Source organism: Oncorhynchus masou, chromosome 28, assembly GCF_036934945.1.
Source record: "Oncorhynchus masou masou isolate Uvic2021 chromosome 28, UVic_Omas_1.1, whole genome shotgun sequence".
Taxonomy (NCBI): Eukaryota; Metazoa; Chordata; class Actinopteri; order Salmoniformes; family Salmonidae; genus Oncorhynchus; species Oncorhynchus masou.
The window spans coordinates 63,578,934-63,606,085 of NC_088239.1; the positions used below are offsets into that span (position 1 = coordinate 63,578,934).

Here is a 27,152-nt window from a genome sequence, read left to right on the forward strand (position 1 = left end):
AGATTTTTGGTTCCAACCTCTGTGTCTTTGTGAGACGTGGTGCGGGTGAACAGAGGAGCTCCGCATGTGTATTTCCCACTGTAAAGCATGGAGGAGGAGGAGGAGGAGGTGTGATGTGTGGGGGTGCTTTGCTGGTGACACTGTCTGTGATTTATTTAGAATTCAAGGCACACTTAACAAGCAGGGCTACCAAAGTATTCTGCAGCAATATGCCATCCCATCTGGTTTGGAGTTAGTAACACTATCATTTATTTTTCAACAAGACAATGACCCAACCCACCTCCAGGCTGTGTAAGGGCTATTTTACCAAGAAAGAGAGTAATGGAGTGCTGCATCAGATGACCTGCCCCCCACAATCCCCCGGACCTCAACTAAATTGAAATTTTTTGGGAAGAGTCGGACCGAAGTGAAGGAAATGCAGCCAACAAGTGCTCAGCATATGTTGGAACTCCTTCAAGACTGTTGGAAAATCAATCCAGGTGAAGCTGGTTGAGAGAATACCAAGAGTGTGCAAAGCTGTCATCAAGGCAAAGGGTGACAATTTGAATAATCTCAAATATAAAATATATGTTTAACATTTTTTGGGTTACTACATGATTCCATATGTGTTATTTCATAGTTTTGATGTCTTCACTATTATTCTACAATGTAGAAAATAGTAAAATAATGAAAAACCCTTGAATGAGTAGGTGTTCTATAACTTCTGACCGGTAGTGTATATTGATGTTTTATATAATATTTTTTACAAGTGTACTGACATGTGACTGAAGGATTCCAGCTGCATCAGAAACCAATAAAGTATTTAACTTCAACTTCCGTGGCACGTTTGTCATAATGAGGAGACCAAGGCGCAGCGTGATAAGTATACATTTTTTTATTTTTTATTACACGAAGAACACTAAACAAACCTGAAGCTATAAGACACAAGTGCAGACAGGCAACTACACAAACAATAACCCACAAAACCAAAATGGCAACCTAAATAGGATCCCCAATCAGAGACAACGATAAACAGCTGTCTCTGATTGGGAACCAATTCAGCCCACCATAGACCTATAATAAACCTAGACTAACAAACACCCCTAGATATACAAAAAAAACCTAGATAGGGTAACAAGCATACCCACCCTCTTCACACCCTGACCTGACCAAAATAATACATAAAACATAGAAAACTAAGGTCAGGGCGTGACATTCTGGTTCAATTAATTGTGATATTAATTAAATGTATTGGGATAAACTAGCTTCAGTCAAATGATGCAGGGAGTTGGTGCATCATTTAAACTTTAATTTGTTGACCAGTAAAACAGTTTTTAATAAAACAGTATATTAGTCTGTCAAATCAAATCAAATGCTATTTGTCACATGCGCCGAATACAATAGGTATTACAGTGAAATGCTTACTGCTTGCTGGTCTCGCAATTCTATTTATCTCTGTCTCAACTCCTCTTTAGTGTATTCTGGCACAAATAAATAGGGCTGTGTGTTCCGATGTAAATAACAGTTCAAAAGTATTTCGCCGCCCAGTTCTTCTTGGAAAGAGTAATCATCAGAAACAGCCATTGAAGACCATTGTTTAGCAATCTCAGATCGACAGTGCATGGTAACATCAATTCTGTGAACCTGTAAACTAGCACCGTCCCCATTTTACAAAGCCAGGGAAAATGAGTCAACCTAGATATCCGGCAATATCCTGGCAAATAGGAACATCGTTGAGATAAGTCCAATGGCTCTATTGAACAAGAACAAGCATATCTACACGGTGCTAGCGTGATCATGCAATCGGCGAAACCCAAAGGCCACAATAATTGCTACAACACATAACTCCATTCATTTTATATCATACAGCAGGCTTAATCACCCAATGATGTCATTGGTTAAAACAAATCAAAAATATAGCTATAGTGTATAATTATGTCTGGAACACCCTCTCATCATTCACAATTATGTAGGGAAACTGGAAAAACACCCCACATAGTGTATAGCTGTGAAGGTTCCATTTATAGTGCTGGTTATGCCTGCCTGAGCAATGATATCAAGCACTTAACCCCATCTAAAGGGCTGACCTCCGATGAGGACCCTAGGAAATAAACTATTGAATCTTCACCGAATAGGGTAATTGTGCCTGAGAATGTCAACTCCCACTGATTTACATGGAATGCAGATGCGGATTGGTTTTTCTATGGCGTTGATGTTTTTGTTGTGTCACACCCTGATCTGTTTCACCTGTCCTCGTTATTGTCTCCACCCCCTCTAGGTGTCTCTTGTTTTCCCCAGTGTATTTATCCTTGTGTTTCCTGTCTCTCTGTGCCAGTTTGTCTTGTATGTTCCAAGTCAACCAGCGGTTTTCCCATTTGCCTGCTTTTTGCTATTCTCCTTTTTCTACTCCTCATGTTTTGACCCTTGCCTATTTCTGGACTCAGTACCTGCCTGCCTGGCCACAAGGCTGTCTGCCACTCTGTACCTGCCTGCCTGACCATTCTGTCTGCCACTCTGTACCTGCCTGCTTGGCCACAAGGCTGTCTGCCACTCTGTACCTGCCTGCCTGACCATTCTGTCTGCCACTCTGTACCTGCCTGCCTGGCCACAAGGCTGTCTGCCACTCTGTACCTGCCTGCCTGGCCACAAGGCTGTCTGCCACTCTGTACCTGCCTGCCTGGCCACAAGGCTGTCTGCCACTCTGTACCTGCCTGCCTGGCCACAAGGCTGTCTGCCACTCTGTACTGCCTGGACTCTGATCTGGTTTTGACATTTTGCCGGTCCACGACCATTCTCTTGCCTACTCCTTTTGGATTAATAAACTTTGTAAGACTCCAACCATCTGCCTCCTGTGTCTGCATCTGGGTCACGCCTTGTGCGTTGATATGTTGGTTAACATACCTACTCAAGGTCAATCCACTCTGTGGAGCATTAGTCCATGGAACAGATGGGAAATGAAAGGCTGGGAGGCTGACGGCCTATTGTATTCTGCACAATAATGTTTACAATATTCTCAATCAAAGTGGTTAAGAATGCCTCAGGATATGTTAACAACACATAATCATGTAATCATTGGGTTAATGAAACCTGTAGTCCTAGGTGTGCCCAAGGGCTAGTTTATCTGGCTGGGGTGGGCAGGAGGACCACATCATTCATCTTTTATTGTAGTGTACCACCTATTTGAATGATTCCCTGAAACCTATACCCAGAGAATCCAATTTCGTTGGTAATGTCTTCATACATTTTCCCTTTAAAAGGACTCAAAAAATAATTCACAAGCAAATAAATCACAAGCATTTGTTTTAAACTAAGTGACTGGCGGTTTGCATCATAAGGATAACATCTATTCAAAATGACTCCGCACTGACATTAAGGAAGAACTGGTTAGATGACTGTGTCGCTAAATTGATTCGATGACTCACACAGTGGTCATCTGTGGTTTCTCTGTCGATAATCTGGATTTCTCTGCTCAGTAGCCTATCACCTCTACCCAGCCTCTCTCTCTCTCTCTCTCTCTCTCTCTCTCTCTCTCTCTCTCTCTCTCTCTCTCTCCGCCCCAAAACCGAGAGCTAGCTATTGGCTTGCGAGGTTTAATTATTTCACTCTCTCTCACAGGCTGCCCGACCACCGAAACACACACATCTATCCATCTCACTGTCTGCTCTGCAAACCAGATATGCCGCCACTGTTAGCCTTCCTCGGCTGAGGTGGCGACAGACTGGCCCTGTCTAAACGTCATCAGTGCGGGGTAACCTGTTACTGGTGACAAGGTCAACGATTGCAAATGCTCAAGTTCCGCGCGCAGAATCCCCGGGTCAGATAGGAAGGAAGAAAACCGGCGCAGTGATGGGACAGTTTTCGGGAGGATGCTACCTGAGTTTGGGCATCGTTGTGTTTCTCTGTTTGCAGTTCCCGACTACCTTGGCCCGAGGTAAGAACAGTTTAAAATGTGACTTTTTTTGATAGACCAGCAGTGCTTGTTGTTGTGTTGTGCACATGCAGGTATTTGCTCTAAAGTTGTCAGGGTGTGTTTTATGGCATCCAATTGCACAAGGCTAAACTTTGCCATTATTTGTGTTATTTTATCCGCATTTTAAATATTCCCTTTCTTCTCAACACAAGTCCGCAGTTGTAGCACCTGTTATAGCCTATGCATGTGAGTTTATATGGTGCAAATATTTTGTTCCATCAAATTTGACCTTTGGAATGATTATTCTATTACTCATGTTTCTCTATGCTGCGTTTTATCCCCGGTTTTGAACTGTGTCTTGGACCTGCGTATGGATCGAAATTGCAACAGGCATGTGAACCCGAACCACGCTCGCTGTTTGATTAATCTCTGCCTTGATTAACTTTTAGGCTACACATGTCGCCATCAGTTTCTGTTAAAGGATGTTTTTACGATAACATTTGTGAATTCAAGCTAGAACATATAAAAAACATTTGATTTCCATGGCCACTAACTGTCAAGATATTTTGCATGATGTGATGCGTAGCGGGGACACCCGTGGATATAATGCGGTGTAGCCTATTCCATCGTCCCACACACAGTACAGAAGGCTGAAGTGAAGCTACAATTAATCATGCGACAATATTCAAGATAAAGACTGACTGACTGGCTGTTCATGATGGTCCAAATGTTTCCCGGAGAGACGCCTATTGGTATTTAGCGTGAGTGAATTAAAACTCATTTCGCACCGCTCAGTCAGTTCTTCTATTCATTGACAGGTGTTGCTGTGATGGTTTTTCCAGGAGAGAGTGAATGGTTCACATCCCAAATACTGCTCTTTTATGTAACACATAGTTGATAGTGACAGCTTGGACATATTTTATTTTATTGAGTTGGAAAAGCTGGGAGTTGGAAAATGTTGTAATTGCAACTTAACCTCGTTTGAGAATTAAATTGTGTTTGGGTGACTAACATGATCATTAGACTGTTAGGTACGATTCGACTGATATAGAGTGCATTCAGAAAGTATTCAGACCCCTTGACTTTCCTCTCATCAATCAACACACAATACCCCATAATGACAAAGCAAAAACAGGTTTTTAGATATATATATATATTTTTTACAAATTTATAAAATAAAAATAAAACGGAAATATAGCATTTACATAAGTATTCAGACCCTTTACTCAATACTTAATTGGGTATGACGCTACAAGCTTGGCACACCTGTATTTGGGGAGTTTCTCCCACTCTTCTCTGAAGATCCTCTCAAGCTCTGTCAGGTTGGATGTGGAGCGTCGCTGCCCAGCTATTTTCAGGTCTCTCCAGAGATGATCGATCAGGTTCAAGTCCAGGCTCTGACTGGGCCACTCAAGGACATTCAGAGAGTTGTCCCAAAGTCACTCCTGTGATATCTTGGCTGTGTGCTTAGGGTCATTTTCCTATTGGAAGGTGAACCTTTGCCCCAGTCTGAGGTCCTGAGAGCTCTGGAGCAGGTTTTCATCAAAGATCTCTCTGTATTTTGCTCCGTTCATCTTTCCCTCAATCCTGACTAGTGTCCCTGTCCCTGCCGCTGAAAAACATCCCCACAGCATAATGCTGCCACCACTATGCTTAACTGTAGGGATGGTGCCAGGTTTCCTCCAGACTTAACGCTTGGCATTTATGCCCGTATTCAATCTTGGTTTCTTCAGATTAGAGAATCTTGTTTCTCATGGTCTGAGTCCTTTAGGTGCCTTTTGGCAAACTCCAAGCGGGCTGTCAAGTGCCTTTTACTGAGGAGTGGCTTCCATCTTACCACTCTACCATAAAGGCCTTGATTGGTGGAGTGCTGCAGAGATGGTTGTCCTTCTGAAAGGTTCTACCATTTCCACATAGGAACTCTGTAGCTCTGTCAGAGTGACCATTGGGTTCTTGGTCACCTCCCTGACCAAGGCCCTTCTCCCCCCAATTTGGCCGTGAGCTTTCGGAAGAGTCTTGGTGGTTCCAAACATCTTCCATTTAATAATGATGAAGGCCACTGTGTTCTTGGGGACCTTCAATGCTGCTGAAATATTTTGGTACCCTCCCCAGATCTGTGCCTTTCTCAGAGCACTACGGACAATTCATGGCTTGGTTTTTGCTCTGACATGCATTGTTGAATGTGGGACCTTATATAGACAGGTGTGTGGCTTTCCATATCATGTACAATCAATTGAATTTACCACAGGTGGACTCCAATCAAGTTGTAGAAGGATGATCAATGGAAACAGGACACCTGAGCTCAATTTCGAGGCTTATAGCAAAGGGTTTGAATACTTATGTAAATAAGGTATTTCTGTTTTTTATTTTTAATAAATTTGCCACAATTTCTAAATGTTTTTTTTGCTTTGTCATTATGGGGTATTGTGTATAGATTGATGAAGAACATTTTTAATTTAATCAATTTTAGAATAAGGCTGTAACGTATCTGTCACGCGGGGGTGTGTTTTTGTGGTGTGTTTTTGTCTTGGGGTTTTGTGGGATGTCTAGCGTTAGTCTATGGCTGCCTGAGGCGGTTCTCAATCAGTCAGGTGATTATCGTTGTCTCTGATTGGGAACCATATTTAGGCAGCCATATTCTTTGTGTGTTTCGTGGGTGATTGTCCTTAGTGTCCTTGTCCTGTCGCTGTGTTAGTTTACACTAGTATAGGCTGTTTCGGTTTTCGCTACGTTCTTTGTTTTGTAGTATTTGTATTGATTCGTGTTTACGTTTGTTCATTAAACATGGATCGCAATCTACACGCTGCATTTTGGTCCGACTTTCTTTCACCGCATGAAAACCGTTACAGTATCAAAATGTAGAAAAAATCAAGGGGTCTGAAAACTTTCTGAATGCACTGTAAGTCCTGCTATGGGTCTCACTGGACCCTATCCCGATGTTCTCCTCCCTGTTGAATCCACCCTGACCTCTTGACACCCACTTAACGTAAACCATATATTACAATGAGGCATTTGCAAGTCAATTAGCGAAATAGCCCTAAGGATTTGATTCTTGCATATCAAGTATTGAAATCAACTTGAACCTGCATAATATAAATATTAGATTTAGGACTCTATTCAGCTGTTGGGGTTGTGGACGAGTAGGTTGAGATACTGTGTATTGGGAAATGGTGCATCGGTCTGCTTAAGTTTATTAATAAGGCATTGGATCCATCCCCATCCTTTCAGGCTTGTAAATATCACTTATTGTCATTTTTACTCTTCCCTCCTCTGTCATTTTTCTCCTCATTCTTACTGTCTTGGCACAAGTAGCTTCCTACCCCTAATGATGTTTGTTGTTCTGCGTCTCAATAGAGGATAATGGATATATCCAGACCATTGATAAAACTGATCAGCTCTTATATGTGCTAACTCATCCTTTGGTGATAATATCCTAATGCCTGTTTCCATGTTATATTATTCTGTTATGTATACTTGTTTCATGATCCACTATATCAGAAGCACAATCGAGACATCCCCTGCAGTTGTACAGAGTAGCGTCGGAAGTTTACATACACTTATGTTGGTGTCATTAAAACTTGTTTTTCAATCACTTCACACATTACTTGTTAACAAACTATAGTTTTGGCAAGTCGGTTAGGACATCTACTTGGTGCATGACACAAGTAATTTTTCCAACAATTGTTTACAGACAGATTATGTCACTTATAATTCACTGTATCACAATTCCAGTGGGTCAGAAGTTTACATACACGAAGTTGACTGTGCCTTTAAACAGCTTGGAAAATTCCAGAAAATGATGTCATGGCTTTAGAAGCTTCTGATAGGCTAATTGACATCATTTGAGTCAATTGGAGGTGTACTTGTGGATGTATTTCAATGCCTACCTTCAAACTCAGCCAAGACCCCAGAAAGAAATTGTAGACCTCCACAAGTCTGGTTCATCCTTGGGAGCAATTTCCAAACGCCTGAAGGCGTTTGGCTGGGCCACTCTGGCTGGGCCACTCAAGAACATTCAGAGACTTGTCCTGAAGCCACACCTGTGTTGTCTTGGCTGTGTGCTTAGGGTCGTTGTCCTGTTGGAAGGTGAGTGCCCCAGTCAGGTCCTGAATGCTCTGGAGCAGGTTTTCATCAAGGATCTCTCTGTACTTTGCTCTGTTCATCTTTCCCTTGAGCCTGACTAGTGTCCCAGTCCCTGCTGCTGAAAAACGCCATGGGACCACGCAGCCGCCATACCACGCAGAACAACAGCAAAGGAACTGCACACGGGGACAAAGATCATACTTTTTGTGAAAATGGACAAAAATAGAACTGTTTGGTCATAATGACCATCGTTATGTTTGGAGGAAAAATGGGGAGGCTTGCAAGCTGAAGAACATCATCCCAACCGTGAAGCACGGGGGTGGCAGCATCATGTTGTGGGGGTGCTTTGCTGCCGGAGGGTCTGGTGCACTTCACAAATAGATGGCATCATGAGGAATGAAAATTATGTGGATATATTGAAGCAACATCACAAGACATCAGTTGGGAAATTAAGCTTGGTCGCAAATAGGTATTCCAAATGGACAATTAACCCAAGCATACTTCCGAAGTTGCGGCAAAATGGCTTAAGGACAAGAAAGTCAAGACATTGGAGTGGCCATCACAAAGCCTTGACCTCAATCCTATAGAACATTTGTGGGCAGAACTGAAAAAGCGTGTATGAGCAAGGAGGCCTACAAACCTGACTCATCAAGGTGGGTGGAATCAGGCGCAGATAGCGATATAAAGTTTTATTCTCCGGTGAACAAAATAAACAACGGTCAACCCAAATACACACAGGGTGAATTTATCCAACACAGGATAAAGACTAACCGGAGAATAAGAAACGACAAACACCGACAGACAAAACGAATGACAAAATAAACAATTCAGCACAAGACAAGGGTGGGACAACCTACATTAAATACAGACACTAATTAACTAAACAACACACAGGTGAAACCAATTAGACAAAACCAACAGATACACGAAAAAGGGATCGGTAGTGGCTAATAGGACGGTGACGACGACCGCCGAGCATCGCCCGAACGGGCAGGAGAGCCAACTTCGGCGGAAGTCATGACAGTACCCCCCCGATGCGCGACTCCCGCAGCGCGCCGCCACCGTCCTCGAGGACGACCCGGAGGACGAGGTGCTGGGCGATCCGGGTGGAGGCGGTGGAAATCTCTCAGGAGGGAAGGGTCCAAAATATCCCTCACCGGAACCCAGCATCTCTCCTCCGGGCCATACCCCTCCCAGTCCACGAGGTACTGTAGGCCCCCCACCCGGCGTCTCGAATCCAGAATGCCTCGAACTGTATACGCCGGGGACCCCTCGATGTCCAGAGGGGGCGGAGGGACCTCAGGCACCTCACCTTCTTGCAGGGGACCAGCCACCACCAGCCTAAGGAGAGACACACGAAACGAGGGGTTAATACGGTAATACCTAGGAAGTTGTAACCTGTAACACACCTCGTTTATTCTCCTCAGGACTTTGAACGGCCCTACCAGGCCGGTCCCGACAATAGGACCGCAGAAACCTGCCCACATCCTGGTTAACGCGCTCTACCTGCCCATTACTCTCGGGGTGAAAACCTGAGGTTAAGCTAACCGAGACCCCCAGTCTCTCCATAAACGCCCTCCACACTCTGGACGTGAATTGGGGACCCCGATCAGAGATGATATCTTCAGGCACCCCATAGTGCCGGAAGACATGGGTAAACAAAGCCTCAGCAGTCTGCAGGGCCGTAGGAAGACCGGGCAACAGAATGAGACGACAGGACTTAGAAAACCGATCCACAACGACCAGGATCGTAGTACTTCCCTGGGACGGGGAAGGTCGGTAAGAAAATCCACCGATAAATGTGTCCACGGCCATTGTGGAACGGGGAGGGGTTGTAATTTCTCTCTAGGCAGGTGCCGAGGAGCCTTGCTCTGAGCACACACTGAGCAAGAGGAGACATAAAATCTCACGTTTTTAGCCAGTGTGGGCCACCAGTATCTCCCTCTCAGACTCTGCACTGTCCTCTTGATTCCAGGATGACCCGAGGAGGGAAGAGTATGAGCCCACCTAATCAGCTTGTCCCGGACCACCCTCGGCACATACTTGGTCCCAACTGGACAGTTAGGAGGAGCCGGCTCTGACCGTGAGGCCCTCTCTATCTCAGCGTCCAACTCCCATATCACCGGTGCCACGAGACATGACGGTGGAATGATGGGAGTTGGCTCTACTGACCGTTCCTCGGTATCATAGAGGCGAGACAGTGCGTCAGCTTTAGTGTTTTGGGAGCCTGGCCGATATGTGAGGGTAAACTGGAACCTAGTAAAAAACATGGCCCATCTAGCCTGACGTGGATTTAGTCTCTTAGCTGCCCGGATGTACTCGAGATTACGATGGTCAGTCCAGATGAGAAAAGGGTATTTAGCCCCCTCAAGCCAATGTCTCCACACCTTCAGAGCCTTGACTACAGCTAACAACTCCCGGTCCCCCACATCATAGTTTCACTCCGCTGGGCTGAGCTTGCTCGAAAAGAAAGCACACGGGCGGAGTTTGGATGGCACGCCCGAGCACTGGGACAGCACGGCTCCAACCCCAGCCTCGGACGCATCCACCTCCACTATGAACGCTAAAGAGGGGTCCGGATGCGCCAACACGGGCGCATTGGTGAACAGCTCCTTCAGACGACTGAAAGCTCTGCCCGCCTCTGCTGACCAGCGCAACCGCACCGGTCCTCCCTTCAGCAGTGAGGTGATAGGAGCAGCCACCTGACCAAAACCCCGGATAAACCTCCGGTAGTAATTGGCAAACCCTAAAAACCGCTGCACTTCTTTCACCGCGGTCGGAGTCGGCCAATTACGCACGGCTGTAACGCGATCATCCTCCATCACCACCCCGGAGGTGGAAATACGATACCCCAAGAAGGAAACGGACTGTTTGAAAAACTCACATTCCTCCGCCTTGCAATACAGGTCATGCTCCAGTAGTCGCCCAAGTACCTTACGCACCAGAGACACATGCTCCGCGCGTGTGGCAGAATAGATCAAGATGTCATCAATGTACACTACCACTCCCTGCCCGAGCAGGTCTCGGAGAATCTCATCTACGAAGGATTGAAAAACGTCTGGAGCATTCTTCAACCCGTATGGCATGACGCAGTACTCATAATGACCAGAAGTAGTACTAAATGCGGTTTTCCACTCATCTCCTCCCCGGATACGTACCAGATTATACGCGCTCCTCAGGTCCAGTTTTGTGAAGAATCGCGCCCCATGAAATGATTCCATTGCCGTAGCGATGAGAAGTAGTGGGTAACTAAACCCCACTGTGATGGAATTTAGACCTCTATAATCAATACACGGACGCAGACCTCCATCCTTCTTCTTCACAAAAAAGAAGCTTGATGATACGGGTGATATGGAGGGCTTAATGTACCCCTGTCCCATCGATTCGGAAGCATATGTTTCCATCGCAACTGTCTCCTCCTGGGACAATGGATACACGTGACTCCTAGGAAGTGCAGCGTTTTCCAGAAGGTTTATCGCACAGTCCTCTCGACGATGAGGTGGTAATTGGGTCGCCTTCCCTTTACTGAAGGCGATAGCCAAATCGGCATAGTCAGAGGGAATGCGCACGGTGGAAACTTTGTCTGAACTCTCCACCGTAGTCGCACCAACGGCAACTCCTATACACCTACCTGAACACTCCTCTGACCACCTCTTAAGAGCCCCCTGTCGCCAGAAAATCACCGGGTTGTGTTGAGCTAACCAGGGAACCCCCAACACCACTGGAAACGCAGGTGAATCTATAAGAAACAGGCTAATCTGCTCCTTATGATCACCCTGCGTTACCATGTCCAGCAGCACCGTAGCCTCCCTAATTACTCCTGACCCTAATGGTCGGCTATCTAAGGAGTGAACGGGGAAAGGTCGATCTAACGACACCAGGGGAATCCCTAGCCTTAACGCAAGCCCACGATCCATAAAATTCCCAGCTGCGCCTGAATCGACTAGCGCCTTATGCTGTAGAGATGGGGAAAAACCAGGGAAAGAAATCAATACAAACACATGACCGACAGGAAGCTCTGAATGAGTTTGGTGCTTACTCACCTGGGGTGATCGAGCAGTGTTCCGCCTGTCCACCCGACTCCTAGACGAGTTCCTCCAGCACCGGTCGGACGTGTGCCCTCGTCGACCACAACTGGTGCAGGAGGACACTCCTCCTCCGGTCCCCCTTGAAGCCGTACCTCCTAATTCCATAGGGATAGGAACAGGGGGGCTGGAGATTGGAAACGACAGGAGCTGATCCGAACGCCTGCGAGCAGCCAGCAGGTTGTCGAGACAGATAGCCAGATCGATAAGTCCATCCAGTGTGAATGTGGTGTCCCGACATGCCAGCTCCCTGCGGACGTCCTCCCTGAGACTACATCTAAAATGATCAATCAAGGCCCTGTCGTTCCATCCTGCTCCTGCTGCCAAAGTCCTAAACTCAAGGGCAAAATCCTGTACGCTCCTCGTCTCCTGACGCAGGTGGAACAGCCGTTCACCCGCCGCCCGACCCTCGGGTGGATGGTCAAAAACAGCTCGGAATCGGCGGGTGAACTCTGGGTAATTATCCTTAGCCGAGTCCGGACCATTCCATACTGCGTTGGCCCACTCGAGGGCTCGCCCAGTCAAGCAGCAGACGAGGGCGCACACGCTCTCCTCTCCAGAGGGAGCAGGACGCACGGTAGCCAGGTATAGTTCCAGCTGAAGGAGGAAACCCTGGCACCCAGCCGCTGATCCGTCAAACTCCCGTGGGAGTGTCAGCCGAAGAGCCCCAGAGCCAGATGTGGTCGCAGAAACAGGAGGTGCTGGAGAAGGGGTTGGTAGAGATGATGTGGGGAGGCCACTCCTCTCCCATCGATCCATTCTCTCCATCATTTGGTCCATAGCAGAACCAATCCGGTGAAGCACGCTGGTATGATGGAGGACCCTCTCTTCCATCGATGGGAGAGGAGACGCTGCTGCTCCTGCTGATTCCATGGGTGGTGCGGGATTCTGTCACGTCTAATCAAGGTGGGTGGAATCAGGCGCAGAGAGCAGATAGCAATATAAAGTTTTATTCTCCGGTGAACAAAATAAACAACGGTCAACCCAAATACACACAGGGTGAATTTATCCAACACAGGATAAAGACTAACCGGAGAATAAGAAACAACAAACACCGACAGACAAAACGAATGACAAAATAAACAATCCCGCACAAAACAAGGGCGGGACAACCTACATTAAATACAGACACTAATTAACTAAACAACACACAGGTGAAACCAATTAGACAAAACCAACAGATACACGAAAAAGGGATCGGTAGTGGCTAATAGGACGGTGACGACGACCGCCGAGCACCGCCCGAACGGGCAGGAGAGCCAACTTCGGCGGAAGTCGTGACACTATGTCATGAGGAATGGGCCAAAATTCACCCAACTTATTGTGGGAAGCCTGTGGAATACCACCTGAAACGTTTGACCCAAGTTAGACAATTTAAAGGCAATGCTACATAATACTATTTGAGTGTATGTAAACTTCTGACCCACTGGGAATGTGAAGAAAGAAATGAAAGCTGAAATAAATCATTTTCTCTACTGTTATTCTGACATATCACATTCTTAAAATAAAGTGGTGATCCTAACTGACCTAAGATGGGGATTTTTTACTCTGATTAAATGTCAGGAATTGTGAAAAATGTATTTGGCTAAGGTGTATGTAAACTTCAACTTCAACTTTTTATATTAAATGAGTGACCTGAGTTTTGGGGTTGAGGAGAGGAGACAGACACACAGAAGCAGCAGCAGGTTTGACACAGTGCTGTTGGATGTTTCAGTTGCGACTCTCACCATCTGATATAGAGAGGGGAGGGGTATGAATAAATGGCTATATAGTGGAGTCATCTGTGGGAGAACTCATGTTTAATTCATCTCAAATATGGCAACCCATCTCTCCAGCCACCACTCTGATTTAACTGACATTAAACGGGAGGTATTCATGAGCTCAATATCACAAACTGGACTCTGGGGTAGACGTAACATGGTAAACGACAATCCGGGACACTCAAATTAGTATTATATGTTACATTTCGTATGGTATTTATTAATTTGTGGATGTCCATTGTTCATTTCGTATGATATGTTGCGAATTTCAATTCATATGATTTGTTGTGGCTAATGGTAGCTAGGTGGCTAGATGGCTAGGGGTTAGGGTTAGGAGTTAGGTTAACCCCCTAGAGCCGGTCTCATGCTACCACTAGAGTGAAAGCACCACCAGCATTCAAAAGTGACCAAAACATCAGCCAGGAAGCATAGGAACTGAGAAGTGGTCTGTGGTCACCACCTGCAGAAGCACTCCTTTATTGGGGGTGTCTTGCTAATTGCCTATAATTTCCACCTGAAATGTTTTGTCAATCAGTGTTGCTTCCTAAGTGGACAGTTTGATTTCACAGAAGTGTGATTGACTTGGAATTACATTGTGTTGTTCAAGTGTTCCCTTTATTTTCTTGAGCAGTGTACTTCTGTGTATTGATTTTAAGAAAGGCATTGATGTTTATGGGTAGGTACAGTTGTGCAACGATTGTGCTTTTTTCGCAAATGCGCTTTTGTTAAATCATCCCCCGTTTGGCGAAGTTGGCTGTCTTTGTTAGGAAGAAATAGTCTTCACACAGTTCGCAACGAGCCAGACTGCCCAAACTGCTGCATATACCCTGACTCAGTTGCACAGAACGCAAGAGAAGTGACACAATTTCCCTAGTTAAAAGAAATTCAGGTTTGCAGGATTAAAAATATATACATGTGTATTGATTTTAAGAAAGGCATTGATGTTTATGGTTAGGTGCACGTTGGAGCAACGACAGTCCTTTTTCGCGAATGCGCACCGCATCGATTATATGCAACGCAGGACACGCTAGATAAACTAGAAATATCATCAACCATGTGTAGTTAACTAGTGATTATGACTGATTGATTGTTTTTTATAAGATAAGTGTAATGCTAGCTTGCAACTTACCTTGGCTTCTTACTGCATTTGCGTAACAGGCATTCTCCTCGTGGAGTGCAATGTAAGGCAGGTGGTTAGAGTGTTGGACTAGTTAACCGTAAGGTTCATCGTCCATTCCGCTTAATCGGTCGACCTCTATTCTCAGATATATACTGAGCAAAAATATAAGTTACATACACTAAGTTAACTGTGCCTTTAAACAGCTTGGAAAATTCCAGAAAATTATATAATGGCTTTAGAAGCTTCTGATAGGCTAATTGACATAATTTGAGTCAATTGGAGATGTACCTGTGGATGTATTTCAAGTCTTACCTTCAAACTCAGTGCCTCTTCGCTTGAAGAGTGCCTCTTCGCTTGACACCATAGGTACCACGTTCATCTGTACAAATAGTACCCGAGTATAAACACCATGGGACCACGCAGCCGTTATACCGCTCAGGAAGGAGACACATTCTGTCTCCTAGAGATGAACGTACTTTGGTGTGAAAAGTGAAAATCAATCCAACAACAGCAAAGTATCTTTTGAAGATGTTGGAGGAAACAGTTACAAAGTATCTATATCCACAGTAAAATGAGTCCTATATCGACATAACATGAAAGGCCGCTCCGCAAGGAAGAAGCAACTGCTCCAAAACCGCCATTAAAAAAAGCCAGACAACGGTTTGCCACTGCACATGGGGACAAAGATTGTACTTTTTGGAGAAATGTCCTCTGGTCTGATGAAGCAAAAATAGAACTGTTTGGCCATAATGACCATCGTTATGTTTGGAGGAAAAAGGGTGAGGCTTGCAAGCCGAAGAACACCATCCCAACCGTGAAGCATGGGGGTGGCAGCATCATGTTGTGGGGGTGCTTTGCTGCAGGAGGGTCTGGTGCACTTCACGAAAATGATGTGGATATATTGAAGCAACATAACAAGACATCAGTCAGGAAGTTAAAGCTTGGTCGTAAATGGACAATGACCCCAAGCATATTTCCAAAGTTGTTGCAAAGTGGCTTAAGGACAACAAAGTCAAGGTATTGGAGTGGCCATCACAAAGCCCTGATCTCAATCAGATGAACATTTGTGGGCAGAACTGAAAAAGTGTGTGCGAACAAGGAGGCCTACACTCTTGACTCAGTTGCACCAGCTCTGTCAGGAGGAATGGGCCAAAAATGTACCCAACTTATTGTGGGAAGCTTGTGGAAGGCTACCTGGAACATTTGACCCAAGTTAAGCAGTTTAAAGGCAATGCTACCAAACTAATTGAGTTTATGTAAACTTCTGACCCATTGGGAATGTGATGAAAGAAATCAAAAATGAAAGCTGAAGTAAATCATTCTCTCAACTATTATTCTGACATTTCACATTCTTAAAATAAAGTGATTATCCTAACTGACCTAAGACAGGGAATTTTTACTCTGATTAAATGGCAGGAATTGTGAAAAACTGAGTTTAAATGTACTTGTCTAAGGTGTATGTAAACCTCCGACTTCAACTGTACATACAGGACCAGTCAAAAGTTTTGACACCTATTAATTCCAGGTTTTTCTTTATTTTTTAAAGATTTTCTTATTTGTAGAATAATAGTGAAGATATCAGATCTATGAAATAACACATATGGAATCATGTAATAACCCAAAAAGTGTTAATGAGATCAAAATATATGTGAGATTCTTCAAATAGCCACCCGTTGCCTTGATGACAGCTTTGTACACTCTTGGTATTCTCTCAACCAGTTTCACCTGGAATGCTTTTCCCACAGTCTTGAATGAGTTCCCACATATGCTGAGCACTTGTTGGCTGCTTTTCCTTCACTTAGCGGTCCAACTCATCTCAAACCATGTCAATTGGGTTGAGGTCGGGTGATTGTGGAGGACAGGTCATCTGATGCAACACTCCATCACTCTCATTCTTGGTCACATAGCCCTTACACACCCTGGAGGTGTGTAAGGGCTATTCACAGCCTGAACACTCTGTCATTCAGTCTACAGGAGCAGCCAATGTGTGGTGTCCAATGTTGGCCTTACATTCCATGAGACAAATCACAAACAAGAAAACATGAGATTCTTGACATTAACTTGCTTATCCACTTGTCCTTCAGACAAGTACGTGACTAAAAATGTTGTGTTTTTATGCAAGAAACCACTTTTCAAAATAAAATGCATTATTTTAAAATACCATTAGTTCAGACAATCAGACAAATTTTGCTAACCTCAGCCTATTGGTGAGTTTTATTTAAACTTGTCTCAAAATACAACATTGCCCCTTTAAAACAAAAATAAGTCTAGGAATGTGCATGTTTTGTGCTCTTGTAGGAAGCAATCACTCCCTCATTGCTGAATTACAAATTATTTATAACTGGGATAATAACTCACTAACTACGCAGTTTTACAGCTATTTTCCCGCAATTCTACAAATTTTGCCATAGGGTGGAGAGAAATGCATTTTTTTACTTGATGTAAGACTGAGAGTTACAAGAAAATAAATGGGGGCCCCACTGTCGATGATTCGACCATGATTACTACAAGTTTCGGTAGTCTTGCGGTCAGCTAACTTACATCTGGCTGCATTGGACATTTTAAGGCAAGTTTTCTGCAATTCTACATATTTTACAATGGGGCGGAGAGAACTTTTCAATTTTATAACAAATGTTCATTTTGCTATGGGGCGGAGAGAGAAAAATCCAGACTGTCTATTTTAACATATTCCTCATCCATGAATTTATGTGGATTTTTGTGTGGATTTATATGGAATCTTGTTGTTGGATTTGTTTCTCTCATTTGACATCTTTGTGGGGGTATCTTTGTTGGCGTAGATGAGCTGTTGTCATTACGAACCTCCTGTGATTTCCCTCACTGTTTTGGTGTGTGTGTGTGTTCGTGCGTGTATGTTCAGCCATGTGTTTTAGTTTGTCTCTCTCTTCATATGTGTATGGGATGTGCTGAAGCCTCAAGTGTTGTCAACTCCACTCTGCTGCAGATGTGCTGCACCACTCTGCAGCCGTTGTCTCTCTGCAGCCTTTGAGCTTTCCTCTCTGTGTTCGATAGGAACATTGTGTTGCTGTCAAGCTTTTGCTGAAAGGGGAGCCTTGGAGATAACTGCCCATCCTCAATTCACCATTCACCGCCTCTGTGGTATTGTGGTATTTGTGGTATTTCACTCAGTAGATATGGGTGAAATTTAACAAAATCTGTTTTTTCCCCAAATTTTTTGTGGATCTGTGCAATCTGAGGGAAATATGTGTCTCTAATATGGTCATACATTTGGCAAGAGGTTAGGAAATGCAGCTCTCTCTCAACCTCTCTCTCTCTCTCTCTCTCAACCTCTCTCTCTCTCTCTCTCTCAACCTCTCTCAACCTCTCTCTCTCTCTCTCTCTCTCTCTCTCAACCTCTCTCTCTCTCTCAACTTCTCAACCTTTTGCCCCGCTCCGCCAATGGGAAACACTTAACTGTCCTCCAGAAAGCTTAAATTTAATAAATATCCTCTCCCTTTCTCCTCTGTTTTTTCCCCTCCCTCCCTTGCAGCTCCTGTCAGTGTAATTTAGTTTCAGCAGATTGTTGCTGTGACAAATACTTTGGCTCTGGAGCTATTCCTCACTTGATGAAGGGAGGAAGACAGAGAGAGAGAGAGAGAGAGAGAGGGGGAGGGAGGGATGGAGAGAGAGGGGGACTAGGGAGAGGGGAAGGCAGGAGGGTTGGAGAGTGGCATGCTGGAGTATCTGATGTTATCCGTCATTGCCATGGCAGCATTCGTCAATAACAGCAAGCATCTGTCACCTCGCTCCCTGATGAATTAATTTTAAAGGTAATCAAAAGCAAATAAATATTTAATGATTTCGAGGGCTGAGAAGAAGGGAAAAAAGGTGTGTTTGGAAGGGTTTTGGTCCCGGAAGGTAGAAAGTAAAGATTGCTGCCTGGATGAATCAATGAGTATACACATAGACAACATTGATACCTTTCTTAATATGGCTAGTGCTAGTCCTTGGGGATGTGTGAAAACACCAGCACCACAATCAACCAATGATATGCAGCTAGTGCATAATATATTATTGATGCCATACAGCAAAATTGGTAATACTAATATAGAGAAAAATAGATTCAATGGCTGTAGACTGTGTGCCTGAATAAATGACTCAATGCTTGTAACACATCCATCTCATTTGAAATATCAGACAAGAACAAATACATTAATCAATACTGTACTACTGCTTATTTTGACCCAGCCAGTTGGGTTTTGTGAATAACCCAACATGTTGGGTTGTTGGGATTACCCAAACATGGTTTAATTTACCATGAGTTGGGTTTTTATTTATTTACATTTTGGGTTGACCCAGCGGCTAGGTCTTTTTTAATGTAATCCTTAGGTTATTTTCAGGAGGCATGGTTTATTAGGGGTGTGGCTTTCAGATATACGTTTTTGGCCACCTGTGAGAGTAAATGTCATTCATGTTCATCATGTTAAGTTTTCAAATGATGACATATTTTAATATAACATATTGGTAACAAAGTAGGAACTATCCCAACATTGGAATTTGCATAGGCTCTTAATAAGGAACTCATACACTTGTGTAAGCCTCAATAAAGCTACAAAATGTCACGGTTCAACCTTAACACGTGATAACAATACAACAGGGCTGATTAACTGGAGTTACATTTTCTCCCACAGGTGGCCAAAAATAAGCCCCTAATAAGCCACTCCCCCAGTCTTCTGATCTGACTAGGTCATATCTCAATAACCCAGCATTAATAACCCAGCATCAACAACCCAACCTTGCTCTTTTTAAAGAAAGCAACCCAACTAAGTGACCCAATGCCTGCAACACAGCAGTTAGTTCATCCAAACAACCCATATTTTTGTGTGTGTACCTGTTTATCAACAATATAACCTTTGCCATAAACTTAATCATATGCAAGTAGCATCATGTAATGTATAATAATAGGTCAGTGACTTACAGGAACGAGCATTACCGTGCCAATTGAAATTAGCAAGCTTCAGAGAGGATTGTCTGTATTTTTAAAACACCCCAAAAATGTGGTCTACTGATACATCTCAGTGTAGGAAATTATGGACTTAGCCAAGCTCAACCAGGGTGGTTATAAGGAAATCTATTAACTTGGAAGTGACCGTGTTTGACACTAGCAGTTCGCTAATCATATTAGCGTTCTGTGTCTGTCATGGACAAGACAGACTTCTCACACAGACGTAAGACGTTTCATTACTGTCAGATACCTCACTAACCATGAAGGGACCAAGTGAGGCAATACTTGGCAAGGTGGCTGGCCTGACCAGTCATCCGTTCTCCAATCCCAATTTTGCCATTGGTCTCCCATTTTGTGAATTCCAATGAGGCATGTTCTTTGTAGCGTGGAAGTGAGGGAGGACTAGATTGGGAGGTAAAAAAAAATATTACACTGAACAAAAATATGAACGCAACAATTCCAAAGGTTTTACTGAGTTACGGTTCATATAAAGAAATCAGTCAATGTTAGGTTCTGACCTTAGTTCCTTTGTGATGTCTTTGTTTTAGTATGGTCAGTGCGTGAGTTGGGGTGGGCAGTCTATGTTCTTTTTTCTATGATTTGGTATTTCTGTGTTTGGCCTGGTATGGTTCTCAATCAGAGGCAGCTGTCAATCGTTGTCCCTGATTGAACCATACTTAGGCAGCCTGTTTTCACCCTTGAGTTGTGGGTGATCATATTTTCTGTTTAGTATGGTTTGCACCTGACGGAGCTGTTTCGGTTGTTCTCTTTTGTCACTTTGTATTTAGTGTTCAGTTCAGTTTATTAAAAGTATGAACACTTACTACGCTGCACCTTGGTCCTCACCTTCTTCCACCACCAACAACGGCCGTTACAGTCAATTTAAATATATTCATTAGGCCCTAATCTATGGATTTCACATGACTGGGAATACAGATGTTTATTTTAACTAAGCAAGCCAGTTATGAACAAATTCTTATTTTCATTGACGACCTAGGAACAGTAGGTTAACTGCCTTGTTCAGGGGCAGAACAACAGATTTTTACCTAGTCGGCTCTGGGATTTGATCTTGCAACCATTCGGTTACCAGTCCAACGCTCTAACCAGTAGGCTACCTGCTGCCTCATATGCAGTCACAGATACCTTAAAAAAATAGGTAGGGGCACGGATCAGAAAACTAGTCAGTATCTGGTGTGACCACCATTTGCCTCATGCAGCACGACACATCTCATTTGCGACCTATGAAATGTTGTTCCACTCTGTTTCAATAGCTGTGTGAAGTTGTTGGATATTGGCGGTAACTGGAACACGCTATCGTACATGTGGATCCAGAGCATCCCAGACATGCTCAATGGGTGACATGTTTGGTGAGTATGCAGGGCATAGAAGAATTGGGACATTTCCAGCTTCCAGGAATTGTGTACAGATCCTTTTGACATAGGGTTGGGCATTATCATACTGAAACATTGAGGTGATGTAGGCAGATGAATGGCACGACAATGGGCCTCAGAATCAAACTGTGCATTCAAATTATCATCGATAAAATGCAATTGTGTTCGTTTTCCCTAGATTATGCCTGCTCAAACCATAACCCCACCACCACCATGGGGTTACTCTGTTTATGATGTTGACATCAGCAACGCGCTCGCCCATACGACACCATACACGCTGTCTACCATCTGCACGGTATAATTAAAACTGGGATTCATCCGTGGAGGAGAGCACACTTCTCCAGTATGCTATTTGCCATCAAAGGTGAGCATTTGCCCACTGAAGTCGGTTACGACGCCAAATTGCAGTCAGGTCAAGACCCTGTTGAGGACGACGAGCACACACATGAGCTTCTCTGAGACAGTTTCTGACAGAAATTCTTCGGTTGTGCAAACCTACAATTTCACCAGGTGTCCGGGTGGCTGGTCTTAGATGATCCGCAGGTGAAGAAGCTGGATGTGGAGGTCCTGGGCTGGCGTGGTTACATGTGGTCTGCGGTTGTGAGACCCGTTAGACGTACTGCCAAATTCTCTAAAACGACGTTGGAGCTGGCTTATGGTAGAGAAATGAACAATATTTTCTCAGGCGTTCAGCTCTGCTGAACATTCCTGCAGTCAGTATGCCAATTGCACGCTCCCTCAAAATTTGAGACATCTGTGGCATTGTGTTGTGTAACAAAACTATACATTTGTGTCCTTTTATTGCCCCCAGCACAAGGTGCACCTGTGTAATTGCCCTGTTTAATCAGCTTCTTTATATGTCACACCTGTCAGGTGGATGGATTTATCTTGGCAAATAAAAAAATGTCACTCACAGGGATGTAAACAATTTGTGCAAAACATTTGAAAGAAATAAGCTTTTTGTGCGTATGGACAATTTCTAGGATCTTTTATTTCACCCCATGAAACATGAGAGCAACACTTTACATGTTGCGTTTCTATTTTTGTTTAGTATATGTTGTCATACACCAGATAGGGGCAGTGAAATGTGTTGTTTTACAGGGTCAGCCATAGTAGTACAACACCCCTGAAGAAAATTAGAGTTAAGTGCCTTGCTCAAGGGCACATCGACCGTTTTTTAACCTTGTTGGCTCGGTTATTCAAACCAGTGATCTTTCAGTTACTTGCCCAAAACTCTAACCACTGGCTACCTGCCGCTCATACATTATTCATAGCACCCCTGCCCTGTCTGTCCGTCTGTCTGTCCTCTTAGGCTGATTAAAGTGTTTGTGAGTGTCAGTGTGGTGCAGCATAGCCTCTCAATGGATTAACTCTTACCTTTTCTCATTTTGGAAAAAGTCTGTCCTCCGTCCTCTCTCCTCCGTCTCTCTCCTCCGTGACCCGGAAACCGAAAAGTGGTTGAGGAGAGTGCTACCTTTCAACAAGGTATCCTACCCGTGTCCTTCACTGAAGAGTTTTGATATCTGCCAGACCACTTTTGAAACAGTTATTTTTTTCCGAAGGAGAAAGCATGTAAATATTTCAATTATAAGCTACGTATCCTTTTATGCATAAAATGTCTTGCACAACTAGCTAAATAAACTTTTTCACTTTAAATATTTATGTACCATTGTTTGCCTAATGTGACAAATGGAGAGGAGTTTCTCCTTTCATACAGCGCATTTTTGTCCACGTTCATTCTCCTTGCTGCCTCTCCTTGATTGCCATTGGCCTTCTTGAAAAGCAGGCGAGAGAGGACGCAGGAGTTGAGCAAATCCAATTGAGAAAAGGCCCTTGCCTCGCTCCCTCACCTCAGGCACCACGGCTTGTAAAACCGACAAGGCATTTTCTTCCTTACAATAAAATGGGGAATGAATTTCCAAGGCCCTTTGAAGATTTCCTCTACGCTCTCTTTTCAGAAATTCTCAACTCTGCAAAAAATTATCAAATGCAATATTAGAATTCAATGGAGGCTTTCAAAATGAGCATTCACCATCAGCCTTGAACTGAAGCTCTTAGACGGCTTATAGGTTTTGCTGGGAAATCATAATCACACGCAACTAAAACTCTAGTTACCTGCCGAAGGATTTGCATAAGCACTCAATTTATTTCCCATTATTCATCAACACAAACACATTTATTTTAACAAGTTACTCTTACTTCTAAAAACATTGGCACACTTTCTTTAATTTACCACGTTACAACCTGGATTAGGTGATTTGGCCCCTGCTGCAGAGCCAGGCGCTTTGTTCCTCGTTATGAGAGCTGTGTTTTTCTCCTCAGAGAGGGGTTTGCCTTTGTTAGAGTATTTTGGTGGTTGGATGTACAACAGCAATCCTCCTGCTGTGCTGCCGTGGTGGGAGACGGAGCACTACGGGACTGAGAGGCACACCTGTGTCTGCAGCAGATGGAGGAGACATCCCTGCGAACTATTGCAAATCCTTTCCGCACCTCATGCCTCGCTCCCTCTCTTATGTCCCTCTAGACGTCGAGATACTGCTCTCTCGCTCCCTCTCTACATCCCTCAAGATAAGGCTTTCTCGCTCCCTCTCTTACGTCCCTCTAGACGTCTAGATACTGCTCTCTCGCTCCCTCTCTACATCCCTCAAGATAAGGCTTTCTCGCTCCCTCTCTTACGTCCCTCTAGACGTCTAGATACTGCTCTCTCGCTCCCTCTCTACATCCCTCAAGATAAGGCTTTCTCGCTCCCTCTCTCCATCCCTCTAGATACTGCTCTCTCGCTCCCTCTCTCCATCCCTCTAGATACTGCTCTCTCGCTCCCTCTCTCCATCACTCTAGATACTGCTCTCTCGCCCCCTCTCTACATCCCTCAAGATAAGGCTTTCTCGCTCCCTCTCTCCATCCCTCTAGATACTGCTCTCTCGCCCCCTCTCTCCATCCATCTAGATACTGCTCTCTCGCTCCCTCTCTCCATCCCTCTAGATACTGCTCTCTCGCCCCCTCTCTCCATCCATCTAGATACTGCTCTCTCGCTCCCTCTCTCCATCCCTCTAGATACTGCTCTCTCGCCCCCTCTCTCCATCCATCTAGATACTGCTCTCTCGCTCCCTCTCTCCATCCCTCTAGATACTGCTCACTCGCTCCCTTTCTCCATCCCTCTAGATACTGTTCTCTTGCTCCCTCTCTCCATCCCTCTAGATAATGTTATTTCGCTCCCTCCATCCCTCTAGATAATGCTTTCTCGTTCCCTCTCTACATCTCTCTAGATAATGCTCTCTGGCTCCCTCTACATCCCTCTAGATAATTCTCTCTCGCTCCCTCTACATCCCTCTAGATAATGCTTTCTGGCTCCCTCTACATCCCTCTTAGATAATTCTCTCTGGCTCCCTCTACATCCCTCTAGATAATGCACTCTCGCTCCCTCTAGATCCCTCTAGATAATGCTCTCTGGCTCCCTCTACATCCCTCTAGATAATGCTATCTCGCTCCCTCTACATCCCTCTAGATAATGCTCTCTGGCTCCCTCTACATCGCTCTAAATAATGGTCTCTCGCTCCCTCTCTCTATCCTAGATAAAGCTCTCTCATCTCCTTCTCATACCATTTGTTCCCTTCTCTCTATCTCTCCCTTTCTATGTCTCTCTCGCTCCCCTCCCCCCTCTCTAATGTGCTATGCCATTGTGCCGGTGTCTACAACAGGAATGCATTATGGGTTTAATCAGCATACAAAATCGTGCCGCTATGGCACAATGCCACCGAAACCTCAAATGGCAAGCCGGACGGTGGGGGCGGGGGAGCCACCGCACTTGACTGTCTACCCCTGAGGTCACCTACTGCACATCAGCTTGTTGTTTTTTTCCCCGGCCGTCAGTGAGTAGGTGGCCCAGGGCCCTCCGGTGCTCGGGGTTGGTGGGCGGGTGGGTGAGTCGGTTTACTCCACCGATGACTGTCAACGTAATTCCATTTGCTCCCCCTGATTTACATTTAAATGAAAACAAATTACTATTCATTTAAAAGTGAAATTCGAGCGAGTACGGTAACACGAGCCCCCTGCCTTTATCCACTAGCCGCTTTGTGTTTATTACCATTCAGCCAGAGGTGTTCCTGATTCTGAATTCCTCCTCTCTTCCTTCCTGTTTATAGGCAGAGGGGATATTGAGTTGAACAGCGGAATCTAAATCTGTTTATCCACTGGGACACTGTTGTAGGTTAATGTCTCCTTTCGATGTGTTTGAGTGACAAGGCCGTAGCAAGGTTACACGATGTTGAGTAAAGAGAGGGAACTTTGATGAGTGTCTCCTTCAGCCCAAGGACTTCTGTCCACCATTTTAAGACTGATAACATCTATTGTTTTCATCGATGCGGAGTCCACGGACCGTATTCATCTAGGCTACCTTTGCTTCGCAACACAGGGAGGCCGAATCGATAAAGATCTCTGTTTCATTTAATCTCATGGTTTTTAAAGCACTCACTGCTTTTCCTTCAGAGCAGAGGACAAACCAGCCTCGAGCCACAGCGCCCTGCATGACTCTCATACTGTATATACGCATTATAATGTCTAGAGAGAGAGAGAAAAGCAGAGGATGACTTCTGTATAAGTTAACAGTTACACTCTGCCCTGGAGTTGATATTTTGTCTTTGCATCCTTCTGCTGTGCTCTGTGATATCTGGTGTTTGATTGACACATGCCCTGTATCGCGCCTAATCACAAACCCACATACATATTTGATCAACATTTATACTAGTGAGTGATGAGGTTAACCAGCGATATCAAATCGCCACCGGCGGATGCGCTGGCACAGCTTTGCATCTAACAGCCCTCTTTCTGTAGTCAAGATGTGATGCTAGCTGCATATTAGAGGGGAAAATGGTCCGTTTTCTTCTGGTGTATTATTCTTGTAAGTGTCAGTTTAATCCCCTACTCCAAACATAGCAGCTACACATGTCCTGACAAGGCCTGTGTTCACCGCAATAAAGTGAACACATCTTAAATTGAAATGTCAAGTTGAAGTGAACAGCCCTCAAATTGAGAAGAGGGACCAGCACCAGTAACATCGCTTGTGTGGGTACCTCCACAGGCATAACCAGACCGGTATGTTTGTAACTACGTCACAGTTATGGTTTAACAAATTATGTCAGCATAACCAAGCCTTGGGCTAACATGCTAAATCGTCAAGAGAGGCTTCAGTGTCTTTTGTGGTTAGAGCTACTTTAGCACTACAATAGAAAACACATACCACCATAAATACTGTATGTTAGTCATGCTAACCATTGCCATTCTGCCACGTCATTGTGACAACAGCCCTAAGGCTGGATGGGCAATGATTCTGGCTTGAGGGCCACATCGGGATTTCAAAATTCAGATTTAGCTTTTTACCGATGAGTTTGTTGAATGAAATTTGCGGGCCAGAAAAAGGGCAGTTACACTACTGGTCAAAAGTTTTGGAACACCTACTTATTCAAGGTTTTTCTTTATTTTTACTATTTTCTGCATTGAAGAATAATAGTGAAGACATCAACACTATGAAATAAAATATGGAGTAATGTAGTAAACAAAAAAGTGTTAAACAAATCAAAATATATTTTATATTTGAGATTATTCAAGTAACTCATATTTCTACGTGAATTAGATGGGTTGCCCAAAAAGTGACTTATTACAGCTTTGAAATACCGTTATACAAGGTAAAGTAAACACCCAAACGAGTCAATACCGGTATTTAGTCAAATACTATATACCATCCAGCCCTACTTTGTCCTAGACATTTCTCCTCTCCTCTGTCTCATCCATCACTTTATCTATCTCCACCTTGGTGGTTTACCCAAAGAACGACCAACCGGCCTGACCGTCCGGGCTGATTGGAA

The 27,152-nt window shown here is 44.3% G+C and overlaps 1 protein-coding gene across 1 annotated transcript in view; it reads left to right on the top strand.

Moving 5' to 3' along the window:
- Positions 1 to 3,606: 3,606 nt before the first annotated feature.
- The window catches only part of LOC135518053 (netrin receptor UNC5D-like), a 331,784-nt gene continuing 308,238 nt past the window's right edge, over positions 3,607 to 27,152 (top strand). The window contains exon 1 of the mRNA XM_064942889.1: positions 3,607 to 3,910. Within this exon, the coding sequence (XP_064798961.1) occupies positions 3,826 to 3,910 (85 nt within the window). The 5' untranslated portion in view covers positions 3,607 to 3,825. The remainder of the gene's footprint in view (positions 3,911 to 27,152) is intronic.